At 31.2% G+C, this 16,995-nt stretch overlaps 1 protein-coding gene across 1 annotated transcript in view; it reads left to right on the forward strand.

Annotated features, from left to right (window-relative positions):
- The window catches only part of TLL1 (tolloid like 1), a 280,048-nt gene that overhangs the window by 127,934 nt on the left and 135,119 nt on the right, over positions 1 to 16,995 (forward strand). The window contains exons 3-7 of the mRNA XM_003773091.4: positions 1,261 to 1,371; positions 5,200 to 5,280; positions 8,176 to 8,328; positions 9,131 to 9,248; positions 14,656 to 14,834. Of these exons, the coding sequence (XP_003773139.1) occupies positions 1,261 to 1,371; positions 5,200 to 5,280; positions 8,176 to 8,328; positions 9,131 to 9,248; positions 14,656 to 14,834 (642 nt within the window). The remainder of the gene's footprint in view (positions 1 to 1,260; positions 1,372 to 5,199; positions 5,281 to 8,175; positions 8,329 to 9,130; positions 9,249 to 14,655; positions 14,835 to 16,995) is intronic.

Here is a 16,995-nt window from a genome sequence, read left to right on the forward strand (position 1 = left end):
AACACCCCCTTCCTTTGAAGATGTTTCATCTTGTAAAGGAGAACCAACATATAAACTGAAGAGTAAATCTGTATTAAATCTTGTGGAACTGCCCTGTGCCCATAGGAAATACAGTGTTAAATAGACAATTCTTCACCAAAGAGTCTTCTTTGGGCTCAGGCATTTTGGCTTCCCGTCTTCAGTTAACACTCATCTTAGCATCCTGGGACAACTTTATTAAAATTTTGCTATAGGGATCACATCTGGGAGATAGGGAAGAAAGTTTATGAAAGGAATAAAGAAGTGGCCACAATCTAGTTAAAAACCATATTATAAGGTCAGTATTTTAAATGTTGGAGGGCAGATTTTTGCTCTTGTTTTTAATAATAATAATAATTATTTTTGTTATTATTATTTGTTGTTATTTTACCAAAGACTTTTTTTTTTACAGCTATATCCCATGATAGTCTTATTTAATTTTATCTTTAAATAGATAAAAAATTCACAATTAGTCACTAAATTAAAAGCTTCTGTTAACCTTATAAGGAAAAAAGAAATTCTTGCATCTTGGTTTTTTCTTCTAATACATTGTTTTTTAGTGTTTTATTTTATTACTTGTAGTTTTACATAAAGTCAAATGATTGGGAGTTTCAACAGAAAAAAGAAAATATTCACTAATCAGTCTGTGATAATTGAGTATGGATTGAAAACTATCATCTCTTTGGAGTGGATAAAGTATTATTGAATTGAATTGTTAATGGAAATGTAGCTACATGCTAAAAGAACCTGGGTAGATTGTGATACTGAAGATACTGATACCGAAGATGAAGTTGGATTTAATCACTGCTCTCCCTGAATTACCATTGTATTCTCTTAGTTCCTCCCCCACCACAATGACTCCTTAAATGTATTCTCCAGAAAATACTAGGATGTTCAGAGTTCATGACAGCTGAACCCCTTCCTCTTCTCCATAATTTTAAGTAGAGAGCACATAATTAAAGTTTGACTCAAGAAGAACATTTATCTTCTCCCCACACTTATCATCAATCAGAGGTTCCCAGAGTCCACCAACAGGAAAGTACTCTAGCTTTAGTATAATACTTAATTAGAACATTTTCCATTAATTTACTCCTGACCTCTAATTACTTTTATACTTAACAGAAAGCATCCTTACTAATATATTTTTAAGCAATGCTGTATTTCCTCATTATCATTAAATTGCTTTTTTCTCAATTAAAAATACATTTTAATTGAAAAATGTGTATTTTTTCTTATTTCAAGCTGTCTTTTGGGGAGATATTGCTTTAGACGATGAAGACTTAAGAAACTTTCCAATTGATAGGACAATTGACCTCACTCAGAACTCATTTGAAAAGCTTGGACATATCACAGGTATGATGTTTATAGCACATACTTCTTCATGTGGATTATTTTCTTTTCTTTTAAATAATATTTAACATCAAATGGTTTAAAACTATCCTATGGAACATTAATTTTAAAATCATTTCCTCTTCATTTTAGCTCAAGACAAACAAACTGTGAAGTACATCTTTTATTCCTAATGTTCACTCTAGATATGGATTTGCAAGTGTAAATTACAGTAACTGCAATTACATTGACTTTTGCTAAGGGATAAAAAGAGAGTGTAAATATGATTTTCCAGGCAGTTCTACTTTTTAAAAAAAAGATATTGTTTTTGCTAGAACTTTGCTATTACATACAGTGAACATAAATTTAAGATGATAAAATCAATTTATCTCCTTAGAACATAAATTTCACATAATTTAATCAACTTTGATATATTTCTGCTCCCAGGTGATTTTTTTTTTGTTTCTGTTTTTGTTTTTGTTTTGTTGTTTGCTTTAGTGAGTGGTGCAATAAAATTTAAAATTAGGAAGAGAAATGTGATCTATTTTAAAGTACGAGCAGCTACCAAGATTTCCTTGGCTTGCCCACTTCCTCTTTTGCTCATTATATTCCCTAACCTTCTTTTTTTGATTCTGTAATTATTCCTTAGTGACTTGTCAAACAAGAATACTCTAGATTTGTGAAGTTTCTACACCTGCATTGAAGTTTCTCTTTGTTTAATTGATTTTGAATACAGGAAAGAATGAATTTTTGAGCTGCTTTTATAACATGGATGGTTGTTTTTAAAAGGTCATGAAATGTAAAACATAGAAAAGTATAATTGTCTACATATAGATAGCTATCTATATATCCTCATAGACAAGGACAGATTTTTTTTAAAACCTATGTTATCTAACCATGAAGGGGTTAGTGGAGTAGTGCTATATTGAAGATTTAATGCATTAAATTCAATTAAAAATAAAATCTTCAGCTTTTCCTGAAATATTGGTAGAACTTCCCACTGGGTAGTGTTTCTTATATTTACTTACTAGTACCATAGAGTTATTGTGTCTTCAGTTATTTGCCATGAAGACGAGTAAAACACAATGTATTTGTATTCTAAGTGTTGCCTTTAATTTTGAGCTTTTTTTTTTTTTTTGTCGTATTCTTTTAAATGACTAAAGGCCATTGCTATTTGTATTTTTTGCATATTGTATATTTTTGTTAGTTTTATATTTGTATGTGTAGATTTTCTTTGTAATCTCATTTGTAATTAGACTATGAGATAGTAATAATTCTAAGAACAAGGGTATTTGCTCTTTTGAAAAATCAGTAGAGTGTGAATAACTAAAGCTATTCTGCTTAGGTTTAAATCATTAAAATTAAAGTATATTCATATTTGTTTCTTTTACAGATTTTTTTTCCTTGCTTGAATTTCAGATATTTAAAAGAATTTGATATTTAAACTGTTTGATATCTGTCTTTTAAAAAAAAATTCTCTCTTCCTGATTTTTTTCTCCACTATTTGTTTATAAAAATACACTTCCTTATTTGCCAAAAGTTCACTTAATTTATTTTCTTTAGTTTGTTGGCTTGTCTCTACCTAGATTAATGGACATTAATAATTTAAATTATTTTTAATCTATGAAAAATTTTGATATATTATGAACTAGGAGGTTTAGCTCCAGGGCTATGATAATTGCTTAACAATTTTCTAACATTTGACCTGAAAATCACAATCATCTCTAATATTTTTTAAAATTCTTGATATATTTCAGTTGTAGTTGCTGAAATATTAGATTTTAATTATGTTTTTGTTCATTAACTATGATTTGTTCATTAATTATTTAATTATCTTTTTGTTCATCTTACTGATTATAGTCATATTTATTTTCCCCTCATTTTTATATTCTTAATTTATGATGGATATGATTTCACAGTAACATGACATTAATATTGGTTGAAGCTTATGTTAATGAATGGCTGTATAATGAATAGCACATTGAAACAATTCCCTTCCCCTTACTTCCCCCCATCTGCCTGGGAATGAACATATTTCAGTATTACCTCATTCTTCTAAAATGTGAAATGCTAAAAATTTCAAAAATTTTTCTCTAGAGGTACAACAACTATATCCAAATGTAATCCAAATAATTAACCACATAATTGTTCACTGAGCAAGCCCTCTAAATTACTTGCCTTATAAGGTTCTACTTTACCATCCCTCTAAGTTAGGGAAGCAATAGATGTTTATGACAAAAGTCGATTCAAAAAAAGAAAAGAAAAGAAAAAGAAAACTGATTGAAATATGTCAGAGGAAAAACAAAATAACAAGAAAATAAAACATATCTCCTTGTACCATTTTACAATCAATACTCTTTAATTGCTTTGACCAGAGCAGACACATCTCATAGATAGTATTTACCATAAAAATTATTTGTAATTAATCTATGATCCTTAGTGATTTGAAAAAAGAAATGTTACTGTTATGATTATTGGCGTATAAGAAAAAGAAAGAGTCAAGAGCCGTAGAACTTGGGTTCAAGTTTTCAGTCTGTCATTTAATTCCTTTGTGACTTTGTGCAAGTCAGTTACTCAGTAAATATTTTTGAAATATCTACTATGTGGTGGACAGTATGCTAAACACTGGGGATATTAAAAGAAGTAAAAGAAATCCCTGTCTTCAAGGATCTGACCATTCTAATTCACTCCTGATCCAAAATTACTAAACTTCACGTGACTTTCATTATGCTCTAGTTCTAGTCCTATGATCCTGAACTGTGCCCATGTTATGAAAGGCAATGTAGTGTAGGAGCTACAGTGCTAGACCTCATGTCAGGAAGTCCAAGATTCAAATTCTTTCTTTGCTTTTGCTTCTCTGGAATGAAGAGAGCAAGTCATTTAATCTTGATGAGCCTCTGGTAACTCAAAAGTAAAAATTATAGGTCAGTGGCTTGCAATACTAACTTATGGAGATTTATTTATATTAATATATTTCTGTCCCAAATTTATGGTTTAAAAACAAATTTAGAGAATGGGAAAAAAGTAGGAATTTTTTTTAGAATTAAAAAAAAAAAGCCAAGATAGAGTGTGGCTCCAGGAGATCTGGCACAATCTAAGCCTTCTATATGCCAGGATACATGACATTCTTTAAGTCATTCAGTCTTACTGAACTGAAGTTCACTCATTAGTGAGATATAGACTGAATTTCATTGTCTCTTAATTTTTTCCAATTCTATGAATTTGATTGATCTTATTATATGTGCATTATCTTAAAGCATAATCATATTTCCCTTTATTATCAGAGTTTCATGGGGATGCTTTAATGTCAAATTTTAAAATATTGGGTAGATTAATATTTTAAAATAAGACAACCTATGGTTTTAAGAGGTTTCAAAAGAAAAATCTATTAATGGAGCTTCTGAAGCTTTGTAGTAAAGATAAGCAAATCATTTCCCTCCCCTCTTTTAATATCTTGAATTATACTTGATTCTTTATAGTATGAAAAGGTATATACTACATTTAGGATAGTGGAGCATGTCATCTGTCAGTCCTTATTAGTACCAGATGTCAAAGTGAAGAAAAATATTTCAAATAATAATGAGATGATATAATTGTCACAACTTGTTCAAATAACAAAGTCACTTGCTTTTCTTCCAAAAGTTTCTTAGATACATACATACACACACACACACACACACACACACACACACACACATATATATATATATATATATATATATATGTATATGTATACATATCTATATTACTAGTCATGTAATTTTGTAATTAAGATTCTAATGAGACTTTTTTTTAAATAAATAATAATGTAAATCAAATCTAACTCGAATAATTCTCTATCTTATTTTTAAGGTGGCCTGGGAAACCATGGTGTGTCAAAGAAAAGAGGGGTTCTCTATCAACTCATAGACAGGATAAGAAGATTTGGCTCTGGTATTTTCAGTGTTTAAAGTATCAGACTGCTCTACATGGTGTACAATCAACCTTGTAACTATAACAGTCTTGCTATGAAACAGTTTATTAATATGCTGTGATATTTTTGAAGGAGAGTGACATTGTGTTTATTTTTATTATCAGGTATATCTTGTGATGTAGAAACAGTAAAATTTATATTAGCTAAAATTTGGTTTAGTTTATTTTCAGCATCCCACCATTAAAAATGTAACAGGTGTTCATTATGATATTGCTCATCATTATTAATTTATTTGATATCAACTTAGAGTACTTTCATTAAACATGGAGATATGTCCAGTTTTATACTGTAGGTGAATGTAAATAATGATTAATTTTGAAAGTGGGATGATATTGTCTCATATATTATGGCACCTTTATGAAGCAAATACTAGGGAAAAGCTGTAAATCACCATTTCAAAGAAATTTAACAGATTAATCATTTGTGATAATTTTCATCATTTCAGGATGTACAGAAATACAAAAAACTATTGAAAAGTAGCAACTTTAAATGACTCTAGTTAAAGTCTCTGACAATGATACCACTTGAATATTGAATTGCATTGACATTTCCAAGAAGAAATGGATGGTTTGTGTTATAAAATATCCACCTACTTTTCAGGGATTGCCAAATAATGTCCTTTTATTATTATTATTTTTAGTATACCACAAATTGATTATTTACATCAATATGTGATGCTATATTGTGGGATGATTATATTTCAGGATTCTGAAATGGATATTGGATCAACTAATGGGGTTTACCCCACTGATGTGGTTTAGAGCAAGACATGGATGGTATACTCATACTGAGAAATTCCAATAAATTTTACTTTAACTTAAAAAAATCCATGTATTGATCCACAATTTGTTCATCTTCTCTTTGTATATGACTGGATATTAGATAATATAATAGGAACACAGAAGGCCCATAACCTTTTGTCAACAAACTAGGAAAATTAAAGACATAGTACACTTGGTGCTCAGTTAGTGTTTGCTGATCTTTATCCTTTATGCTGATTGGATTGAATGAGATATGGTGGATATATAAAATACTTTATAAACATTAAAGTACTGTAGAAATATATTAAAATTTATTAAGATAGATTAGATTGAAAAAAAGAAAAAAATTTCGCTAAACTACAGCTTTAAGTATAAAAAGAATTTTGATAATTGCCTAGAAAAAGACCAGCCAATCTATACATAGTTTTTTTTAAAGCATTTACTTTAAGGAGCTTCTGTTTTAATGGGAAGAGACAAGATGTAAACGCTTATGTGTACAGGATAATTTGGAAGAAATTAGCAGAGGGAAGACATTCAGATTTAGAGAAAATGGTAATAGATAATTTTAAAAACATTTCCTACATACTAGGTACTGTGCTAAGCACTATGAATACAATAAAAGGTAAAAACCAAACCAAACCAAACCAACAAAAAATTGTGTTCTTAAGGAGCTCATATTAATGGAGAGACAACATGCAATTATGTATACATGATAAATTGGAAGAAATTACCAAAAGGAAGGCACTCAAATTAAGAAGAAATGGTATGGAAAGTAAGGTTTTTTTGGGACTTGAAAGGAAGCCAAGAGGCAGAAAGAAGTGAAGAACATTCCAGGCATAGGAGAGAGCCAGGTAAAAATGCCTGAAATATGTTGTTCAATTAACAGCTGAAGCCACTTAGGCCATATTTGAGATAAATGCCAGCTACCTTCCTTCTACAAATCTGTATCCCTGGATATGATCGAATCATTGATCCCAATGTTAAAGATGTTATTTTTAGCTTTGTTTTTGAAGTATACAGCTCAGTATTAAAACAAATATTATTGTATATTCCTTAAACCAATGATCATATCAGCAAATAATGTGACTTTTATTCTAATCTGATGTTTTCCATGGTCGGAATCTATTTTCTATTTTCACTTCTATTAAGTTTGAGAAGCATTTATCTAGTGCCTTCTCTAAGTGTCTCTGTTCTAGGTACTGTTATAGATTCTGGAGATACCATGGGACTATGGAAACAGACTTTGCTCTTAAGACGAGCAATTTTGAACATAGCAATCTGACTTTGTTGAATAGTCATAATTAGCTTAATCATTAGCTGTTCTTAATTATTAAGGCCAGCTTAATTATCTGGTGCTGAATTTTTAGTAATTTAGAGAAGGAAACAATGGACTTATTGTATGATAGCATGAGGAAGCTAAGTGGACCAGGGGATAGAGTGATAGACTAGAAGTCCTAAGGTCAGATCTAGCTTACTTCCATGTGACAATGAATAAATCATTTAGCTTGTTTGTTCTTTAGTTTCTCCATCTGTAAAACAGGGATAATAGTAGCATCTATTTGTGAAGATAAAATGAGATAATACTTATAAATTAATTTGCATATCTTAAAACATTATGCAAATATTATGATGATTGTTATTTTGTATTTATTATTCATGCCTAATACTGCTTTTAAATATGTAGAATAGTTAAAAGATAGTTTTCCTTTGAAAAAATAGATTCAGGGGCAGTTAGGGGGCACAGTGGATAGAGCACCAGCCTGAAGTCAGGAGATTCCGAGTTCAAATCTGGTCTCAGACACTTAACATTTCTTAGGTGTATGACCCTGGGCAAATCACTTAACCACCATTGCCTCAGGAGAAAAAAAAAGAAAGAAAGAAAAAAAAATAGATTCATAATAACACCTTGTATAGTATTGAAGTTATATATATATATGTGTGTGTGTGTGTGTGTATGTGTGTGTTTGGTATGTTTTAACCAGCATATTTATAAAAGTATGAAACTAAGACATTCAGACCTTTGTCCTTTAAGAGACTAAAAGAATCCCTGATGAAGTACTTCTGTTTCATAGCATATTTTAAATGTCACTACAGGCTTAGAACAAAACAACACAGCCAAGGCAAGAGCATCTGTGAAATTCTCAGGACAAAATGAAAAAAATAGGGTTCCCAGGGCTGCTACATCAAGAACTGAAAGAATATGGCCTGGGGGTGTCATTCCATACCTGATAGGAGGCAATTTCACTGGTAAGAATCTTTCTGTTTGTGTATTTGGGTGAAAGGAAGAGAAATAATAAAATAATACCTTGCTGATTAGATGGGCAAATATATTTGTGTAATTATAATAATAATGTGAGATGAATAAGGAAAAGAAAAGAATATGTACCAAAAAAAAAAAAAAAAAAGATTACCCTGTTTTACTAGGCTAGAATGAGCTTACATTTAAAAAATATTTTTAATTGTCTAATGTTCTTCTCATTTTTAAATCTGTGCTTCCCATATGTCACTAAATCTGTCTACTGACAGATGATTTCTGATAACCTACTAGAATAAGTTATACATCAGTTATAGCATCTTTTACACACAAACTGGTAAAGATAGTAAGTTTTATTATTTGGGATATAAGGTAGAAATGTTCATACTTCAGTACTTACATGGCTTCTTCTAATTTTGTATTTGGAACTCATTCATGTTCCCTTATTCAGTCTTCCATAGAGATCCTCTATCCAATGTTCTGGAGATTTTCTTTTGTTTCTTTGAATTGCACCATAAAAATCAATATCTTTCTTTACCTGAAGCAGTTCAAACATTTTTATACCTTTTGCTAGCTTAGAAACTGATGAAAGATTTCTTTATCCTTGAAGATTCATAATAATAATCCATTCATGATTGAGAGAGGTAACATTGCTCTAAAGACATACATTGTTTTTATGAAAATCAGTATCACTTAACAGCCTAGTCTTGGTCTAGAGAAACCCAAATGATTGTAACACATTTTTTTTGGTCTTTGGAATATGTCTTGTTTATTGATGCCATGCCATTCTTTCAGGCAGCCAGCGAGCCATGTTCAAGCAGGCAATGAGGCACTGGGAGAAGCACACATGTGTAACTTTCATTGAAAGAAGTGATGAAGAAAGTTATATCGTATTTACATATAGACCTTGTGGGTGAGTTGAAACACAAGATGGTTTACTTAATCTTAGCTATAAAAGAAATTTTAACTTTGAACCTTTTTAATAAAAAATGCAGTTCCTTAAGCTTTTTTCATATAGTGTTTGATGTTTTTGTTACCTTTATTTGTATATTTTACTCTTAATTTTGGAAATCTTAATTTTTTGTAGAAGAAAGAAGTATAGAACCTTGGACTCTAATGATAAGGGAAAATATCAACTATATACTATACTCTTTTCATTTTACACAAGAGAAAGTGGATGTGATTCCCTCAGAATTACCTTTTGAATTAGTGGCAGAAATAGGACTTTCTCCATCTCCTGGCTCCTAGGACAGTGTGCTGCTTCCATATTCTAGATGTCAACCATAACAAGTATTTAAGTGATGACTGTTCCAATCTTTAGGCTATACAAGGTGCTGAAGATACAAATATACAAATACGAAGAATGCATTTCTGCTTTAAAGTTCCTTTTTCTAACAGTGAAGGCAACAAGTAGGTGTATAAGTATATGCCAAAATATATACAAAGAGAACACATCCAAATAAATTCAAAGTAATTAAATAAGTTTATACTGAATAGATAATAAAGAGAATGAATACAATTAAATGCTAAGTAAATTATGGATTTGTTTGAAGAAAGAAGACTAGCAATTGAGAAATTATCCTAGCAGTGTTAATCCTACACATATTTCTTTTCTTTTCTTCCTGGAGAAATATGACTAATATACATATAGTAAGTTTATATTACTATGCTTAAAAATATTAGTTTTAAACAAAATATTGGAAGTTATACAGTTATTTGTTTTTAAAAATAGTTTAATTTTTTCTAATTACATGTAAAGACAATTTTTAACATCCATTTTTATAAGATTTTGAATTTCCAAATTTTTTTCCCTTCTTACTTCCCTTCTCTTTTCCCTAACATGGTAAGCAATTTGATATAGGTTATATATGTGTATTCATGTAAAACATTTTCATGTTAGTAATGTTGTAAATGAAGAAATAGCTCAAAAGGGAAAAAAAAAAACTAAGAAAAAAAAAGGAAAATAGATGCTTCGACCTACATTCAAATTCCACCAATTGTTTCTCTGGATATATTCTCTGGATGTATATAGCATCTCATGAGTCTTTTAGAATAATCTTGGATCATTGTTTTACTGAGAAGAGCTAAATCAATTAAAGTTGATCACTGAACAATCTTGCTGTTACTGTGTAAGAAGTTATACATTTATATCAATATTAATCTCTTTAAGATAGTCATTAAATAGACATAATCATTGAACAGACATTTATGCCCACAATTATATCACTAATTGAATTATGGATAGATCTCATTGGGAATCATAAGATAGCAGTTTATTTAAGAGACTTCTGAACTCTGGTCCTTTGATATCTAATCCTAGCTGTTGCCATGCATTGAGTGTTAGGCTTGAGTTCAAATTTGGTTTCAAAAACATACTGTATGACCATGGGGAAAACACATAATTTCTGTCTGCCTCAGTTTCTTCATTTGTAAAATGAGGATATTAGCAATACTTTTCTTGCAGGGTTATTATGTCTCAAATGAGATAATATTTGTAAAGTGCTTAACACAATGCTCTAAAAACTTAATTTCTTCCTTTCTTCCTGTTCCATTCTTCTACATCCAATCCTCTTTTTACTTTACCATATTGCCTTTCATATTGTTGAAGATATTATTAGAAAAGGATGGACTAGATGATCTCTAAATTGCCTTTCCCCTCTAAGATTCTGTAATTCCTCCTTTGGAATTGCCCATTCTGTCTGCAACACATTGCTTTTGCATACCATCTGGGTTTACAGACTTTGCTTTTAGAGGGGGCATTTGGTTTTCCAAATAACCAGAAGTCCTTTGGATTTCCATATTGGGAAATAACTATTTCTAGTCCCAAACAGTGCCTAATAATAAGTCATTATAAGTTTCTCCCCTACTGAGTGGTTCATAAAATGACGCTAAATAATTCCAAGGGAAGAGCTGTGTCCAAGAATACTTTGAACAAAGGGAGAACCATTAGAATTAGTTTTAACCTGACAATGTGACTACTTTGAAGGGGACAGTATTCAATGAATTCAATGAAAATTATTTTATTGGCAAAAAATGAAATTAGCCATACTATATGAATAACTGTTGAAATACAGGATTTTATAAGTAGAAAAAATTGAAATATTATCAAACCTAGTTCCCTTCTATTCTGAATGAAGAAACTGACATTGAGTTTTCATTGTTCACTGTTTCACTTGTATCTGACTCTTTACAACCTGATTTGATAGTGTTTTTTGGGGAGGAGGGCAAAGATAATAGAGGGATTTTCCATTTCCTTCTCTAGGTTCATTTTACAGATTAGGAAGCTGAGGCAAACAGAGTTAAGCGACTTGCCCAGAGGCATATAGCTAATAAGTATATGAATTTTTTTCATATTTTTTTACTTAGATTTTTACTTAGGAAGATGATTCTTTCAGACTTTAAGTCTGGCACTCTATCTACTGTGTCTCCTGACTACCTCCAAATCCAGATAATTCATGACAAAATTAGAACATGGAACTCAAATGACATAGTAACCAGGATGCTACTCCTCTTGGAATAAGGAAAATCTGGGTATCACTTCCTTCTTGGACATTTATTGGTTATGTGATGCTTGGAAATTCACTTAACTACTTTAGGCTTTAGCTTCCTGATATGTAAAACTTTCTCTGCAATATTACTGTAAAGATCAAATGAAATAATATACATAAAACTATATGGTCAGTGGCCCTGATCCAAAGGATCAGAAAGGAACAGAAGGAGCCTACTTTATAATATGAGAGAGACCTGTTAACCAGTGTGTGTTAGAAATGTGTCAGTCTGAGGCTTTCCCTGCTGTGACTAAACAGTAACAGGATTGAAGCCAGACTAAAGAATATTTTCTAGCAAGGCAAAAAGGCAGGAGGCAGAAGCAGTTTTCAAACAATAAATATGATGCCCATATAGGAAAATGTTCTAAAACTCTACACCATATAATATGGAGAAAGCTATGCTATTGTAATTTTAAGTGGAAAGTTTTTTGTCACTTTTCCTACTTCTTGAACCAATTTATTGATTTGTCTATTTATTGATTTACTATTTTTGAAGCATAATCAAGCTGAGAGAAGCATTTTAGTAGAGTCATGGGTCTCACAGGGTGTGCTATATCACACTATCCCAGGTGGGTTGTGAAAATTTTGATATTATGTTATTACATAAAAAAAGAAAATTTAAAATCATTTTAACATAAGGTTTACTTATCCCGCATATATAGCATAGTAATTATAGAATTCATAAAATAAACAGAATTGACAATTATACCTTCATAGTAACCATAAAACACATTAATTCCCCCCCAAACTCAACAAAATGCCTATCTATTGAAGGGAAACTATGTGGAATACTCTTGATTCATGTTTTGCCAACTTATACATTCATTGTGTTATAATTCTTCAAGATAAAATTGACATGAGCAAAAAACAAAAAAAAGTTAAAAACAGATGAAAACTGTTGAGATATAGAGCCTATTACAGATCAGGAAAATCTGGTTGTAAATATCTTCTGGGAGCCTTGGGATACTGGACATGTCATTTAACTGTTTAATGTAACCTCTTTTTTAAGAATGTCAATGACAGAATGCTTGTCAATCTCTATTAGTTTAAGGAGTTTCCTTATTTGAATTTATCTACACAGACAAAAATAGAAGTCAAGTTTGGGGGAACATTACAATTATCATAACAAAACTGAGTTTCTGATAAGGCCAGGAAATATATTGGTGATAGAAACTATCATTTTTCTTCTATATTAACAAATGTAATTAATGCTTTATTGTCAGGATAATAAAATATTTCTCATTTTTATGAAATACTCCATCTGCTGTTTCACTTGAAAGTATATAAAACAGTTATGATTTTTCCCAAACCCATGACGGATATTGTTTCATTGCTTAATTTCCTTTTTGCAAATTATAATTCAATGTATATGATGTATGGACTTGAAAAATGTAATCTTAGCGAATTTGTGCCACTTTGTTTTTTAATTTTAGAGTAAGTATCTATTACAGCTGCAAGACAGCTGATGTGCTGGAGCCAGTTCAAACTGGCTTATGAGAACTCATCATTAAATTTTTAGAGTGAAAAATTTACACCTCAGAAATCAAAAAACACTGCAAATGAGAGTAAAGAGAAAGACAGAGAAAGGTGTGTGTCTGTGTGTCTATGTGCGTGTGTGTGTGTGTGTGTGTGCGTGTGTGTATGTGTGTGAGAGAGAGAGAGAGAGAGAGAGAGAGAGGATGGATTATTTTAACACTCACAAATACAATCTATGTACAAAATGCAAATTTTGAATACATTAACATACATTTATTGTAAACTTTATTATATTGGAAATTTGGAATTAAAAAAGACTTTGAAAGACTAATATCTATTCATAAAGAATTTAAAATATAGGTGGGCTGTAAATAAATATTCACAAGAAACAATTTGAGATGAAGTTACAGAGATACTTGCTATTTATTATGGTAATTGATCAAGAGTATAGTACACTTTCCAAGAAGATAAAAAGAGTAAAATAAATGTTGAAATTGTTCTGGAAGCTTAGCATACAACGTTTAACATTTAACCTGGGTTGTGACAACTACTGTGTAACTGAGTTGGGAATTAAATTGGAATGCCTGGGAGAAAACAGCATTATTTTAGGCTACTTAACCCAAATAGTTATGTTTTGTCATTTTGGGTCTGTTAGATAATGTAATCTTTTTATGATTCTCCTGTAAATAATGAAATGAATTTTTGAACTTTATAATGTGTTTCTGAGGAAATGATCCTTTTAACAGACAACAAGGTGATATAATGGATAGAGTGTTAAATCTGAAGTCAGCAAGATCTGAGTTGAAATCAGGCTTCAGACCCTGGGTAAATCAGTTAATTTCTGACTAACTTAGTTTCCTCAATTATAAAATGGGGATAATAGCAACATCTACTTTCCAGGGTTGTTGTGAGAATCGAAGGTTATATTTGTAAAGCACTTAGCACAGTATCTGGCATGTAACCGATATTTAGTAAATGTTTGTTTCTTACCTTCCTCTTTTTTTCCCTTCTTCCCTCCCTTTTTTTATTCCTTTTTTTCCTCCTTCCATCTATCTCTGTTGTTGTAGCATTCTGAAAGATAGAGATTATTTTTGAACAACTTGCATTAATTTATTCTGGAGTACTTTGTGATGTATAAGATTGGAAAGTTCATAAAAATGCCCCACATTTTATAAGCTAAGGATTGTTTTACTCTTTATGAACAAGGACATTTAATTGGCATTAAATTATTCACAAATAGACTACTCCTCATATAGTTTATCCATTATTTTCTTTTCATTTTTCATTCTATTCCAGATGCTGTTCTTATGTGGGTCGGAGAGGCAATGGACCTCAGGCTATCTCTATTGGCAAGAATTGTGATAAATTTGGAATTGTTGTCCATGAATTGGGCCATGTGATAGGTTTCTGGCATGAACATACACGACCAGATCGAGATAAGCATGTAACCATCATCAGAGAGAACATCCAGCCAGGTGAGATGTTAAACATGCCACATTTTAAGGTATCTTGAGCATTTTTACATTGCATTTTTGTTCCTTCATTTTATCCTCTTTTGCCCCCTTTGGATATTTGATATCCAAATATCAGAGTATATATATATATATATATATATATATATATATATATATATATACACACTCTGATCTGATATTTGGATATGTGTTAATGTAATATTTCAAGTAATATTTGGTTTATTCATTTTCTTGATTTTGAAAGAAAGATTCGAATCGTACTTTCTTTGATTTTCCACTGTGCCTCATAAAATGATTGGCATGTGGTAAATGCTTAGATGGTGTTTTTGACAGACTGTCTTTGTGTTGTTGTAGTCAGTGGGAAAGCCTTTCTGATATGCTGCTTTGGCTTTGAAACTTGTTAGTTGAGTCTAGAAGATGTTATTTGCCTCACATGAAAATAAAGATTGTCTTTTGGTGAATAATTTTGAATTTTGTTTATTTTCTGAAGAGATAACATTTCTCTTTTAAGCACTGTTTATTGTCAATTTTCAACCCTGAATGCAACTTTTTAAAAGTCTATATTTGTTAAGGTAACATTACAGCCTGGAGTCAGCCTATTCCCTCCACCCAATCCTCTTGCCAACACAAAAGGTTATTCGAATAGAAATGAGTCAGTAATGCAAACATGAATTTTCTTAAGATATTTGGGCTTTGTTCTTTCTGAATATACTTGTATGTTTTGGAAGTATTAGGTGGAGAATATCATGTCCTGGGTTTCAGGGTAGCTTTGGGTCTTAGGCTCATAGGACTATAGATTAGAACTAGAAGATATTAAAGGTCATCATTTTTAGAAAAGGAAACAATCCAAGAGAGTTAAGGAATGATTGAAGCCCAGATCCCTTGAGTCCAAATTCAGCATCTTTTGCCTGAGCTGTAATCAGCCTATACCTCTTGTTTTCTTCATATTTGAAGTACAATCCAGGGCAGTTTTTCATCAAGGAAGAACTCTGAAGATATGGATCAAGCCAGATATATTTCATCGACTTTCTTAGAGGTGTTGACTTAGCATGATCTACATTCATGCCCAATAGGTTTGGTTTCAGTGTTCCATTTAGTTTTGTAATGAAATTCCATCAGGGGAAATTTAAGTTTTATTTATAGAGTAATTTCTTTAGAAGCATCTTGTAAAAGAATGAGTTTAGAGCTAAAAGAACTGAATTCTAACACTTGAATGATGAAACTTGGCAAGTCACTGTTTTAAACTGTAAGCCTCAGTTTCTTCATTTTTAAAATGAGGGTAACATTTCTTGCACTGATAACAATTATTAATAATCTCATCTGATAAAGCTTTAAGATTTGCAAATCACTTTATAGATATTATCACAGGACCTTGTTAGAATTCTTACAAGGTGCTAAGTCACTGGAATTGATAGAGACAATGCTTATGTACTTAGTACTTATTAGAGTTCATACCTTTAAGAGAGCATATATAAGGAGAAGTCCACAAGCCCACTCTCTTGGAGACGGAGTCAGATTCATTCCATCTTCCACCTTTGTGCTGGCTGGAGACATTCAGAGGGAGCTAGGGACTGAAGCTCAAGACTTTGAAGGACGCAATAAAGAATTTGGACTTTAACTCCTGGCCTCATTTGAGGTGATTATTACTGTGAACTGAAACTAAGGTTGTTCCCAGAAGCCCCCCAAGAAATCTAAACTCAGAGAACATTATAATTTAGAGAAGAATATTACAGGGCCTGCCTGCCCTGTGAAGTATGTACTGTTATTATCCTTATATTACAGTTAGAGAAACTGAGGTTCAAGATCACATAGTTATTAAATATCTTAGATTGAATTTTAATCTAGGTCTCCTTGGCTCACAAATCCAGTGATTTATCTGCTGTGCCATTTTGTTTACCTGCCTCACAGGGCTCTTATGAGGAAAACACCATGGTATACTCACAAAAACAATTATAGATGGGAAATGTTTTAATGATAGCTAAGTCACACTGTGCTTTATAATGAGAATTTTTAAAAAATTATGCTATTTCACTTAATTTTTATAACCAACTTCTGAGGCAAGAATTCTGAGTATTACTTTTTAATTTTCATTGAAAAGAAAATAGACTTCAAAGGTAGGAGACTTGTCCAAAGTCACATAGTGGTTTAGTATTTGTATTGC

This window comes from Sarcophilus harrisii, chromosome 6, assembly GCF_902635505.1.
Source record: "Sarcophilus harrisii chromosome 6, mSarHar1.11, whole genome shotgun sequence".
NCBI classification, from domain to species: domain Eukaryota; kingdom Metazoa; phylum Chordata; class Mammalia; order Dasyuromorphia; family Dasyuridae; genus Sarcophilus; species Sarcophilus harrisii.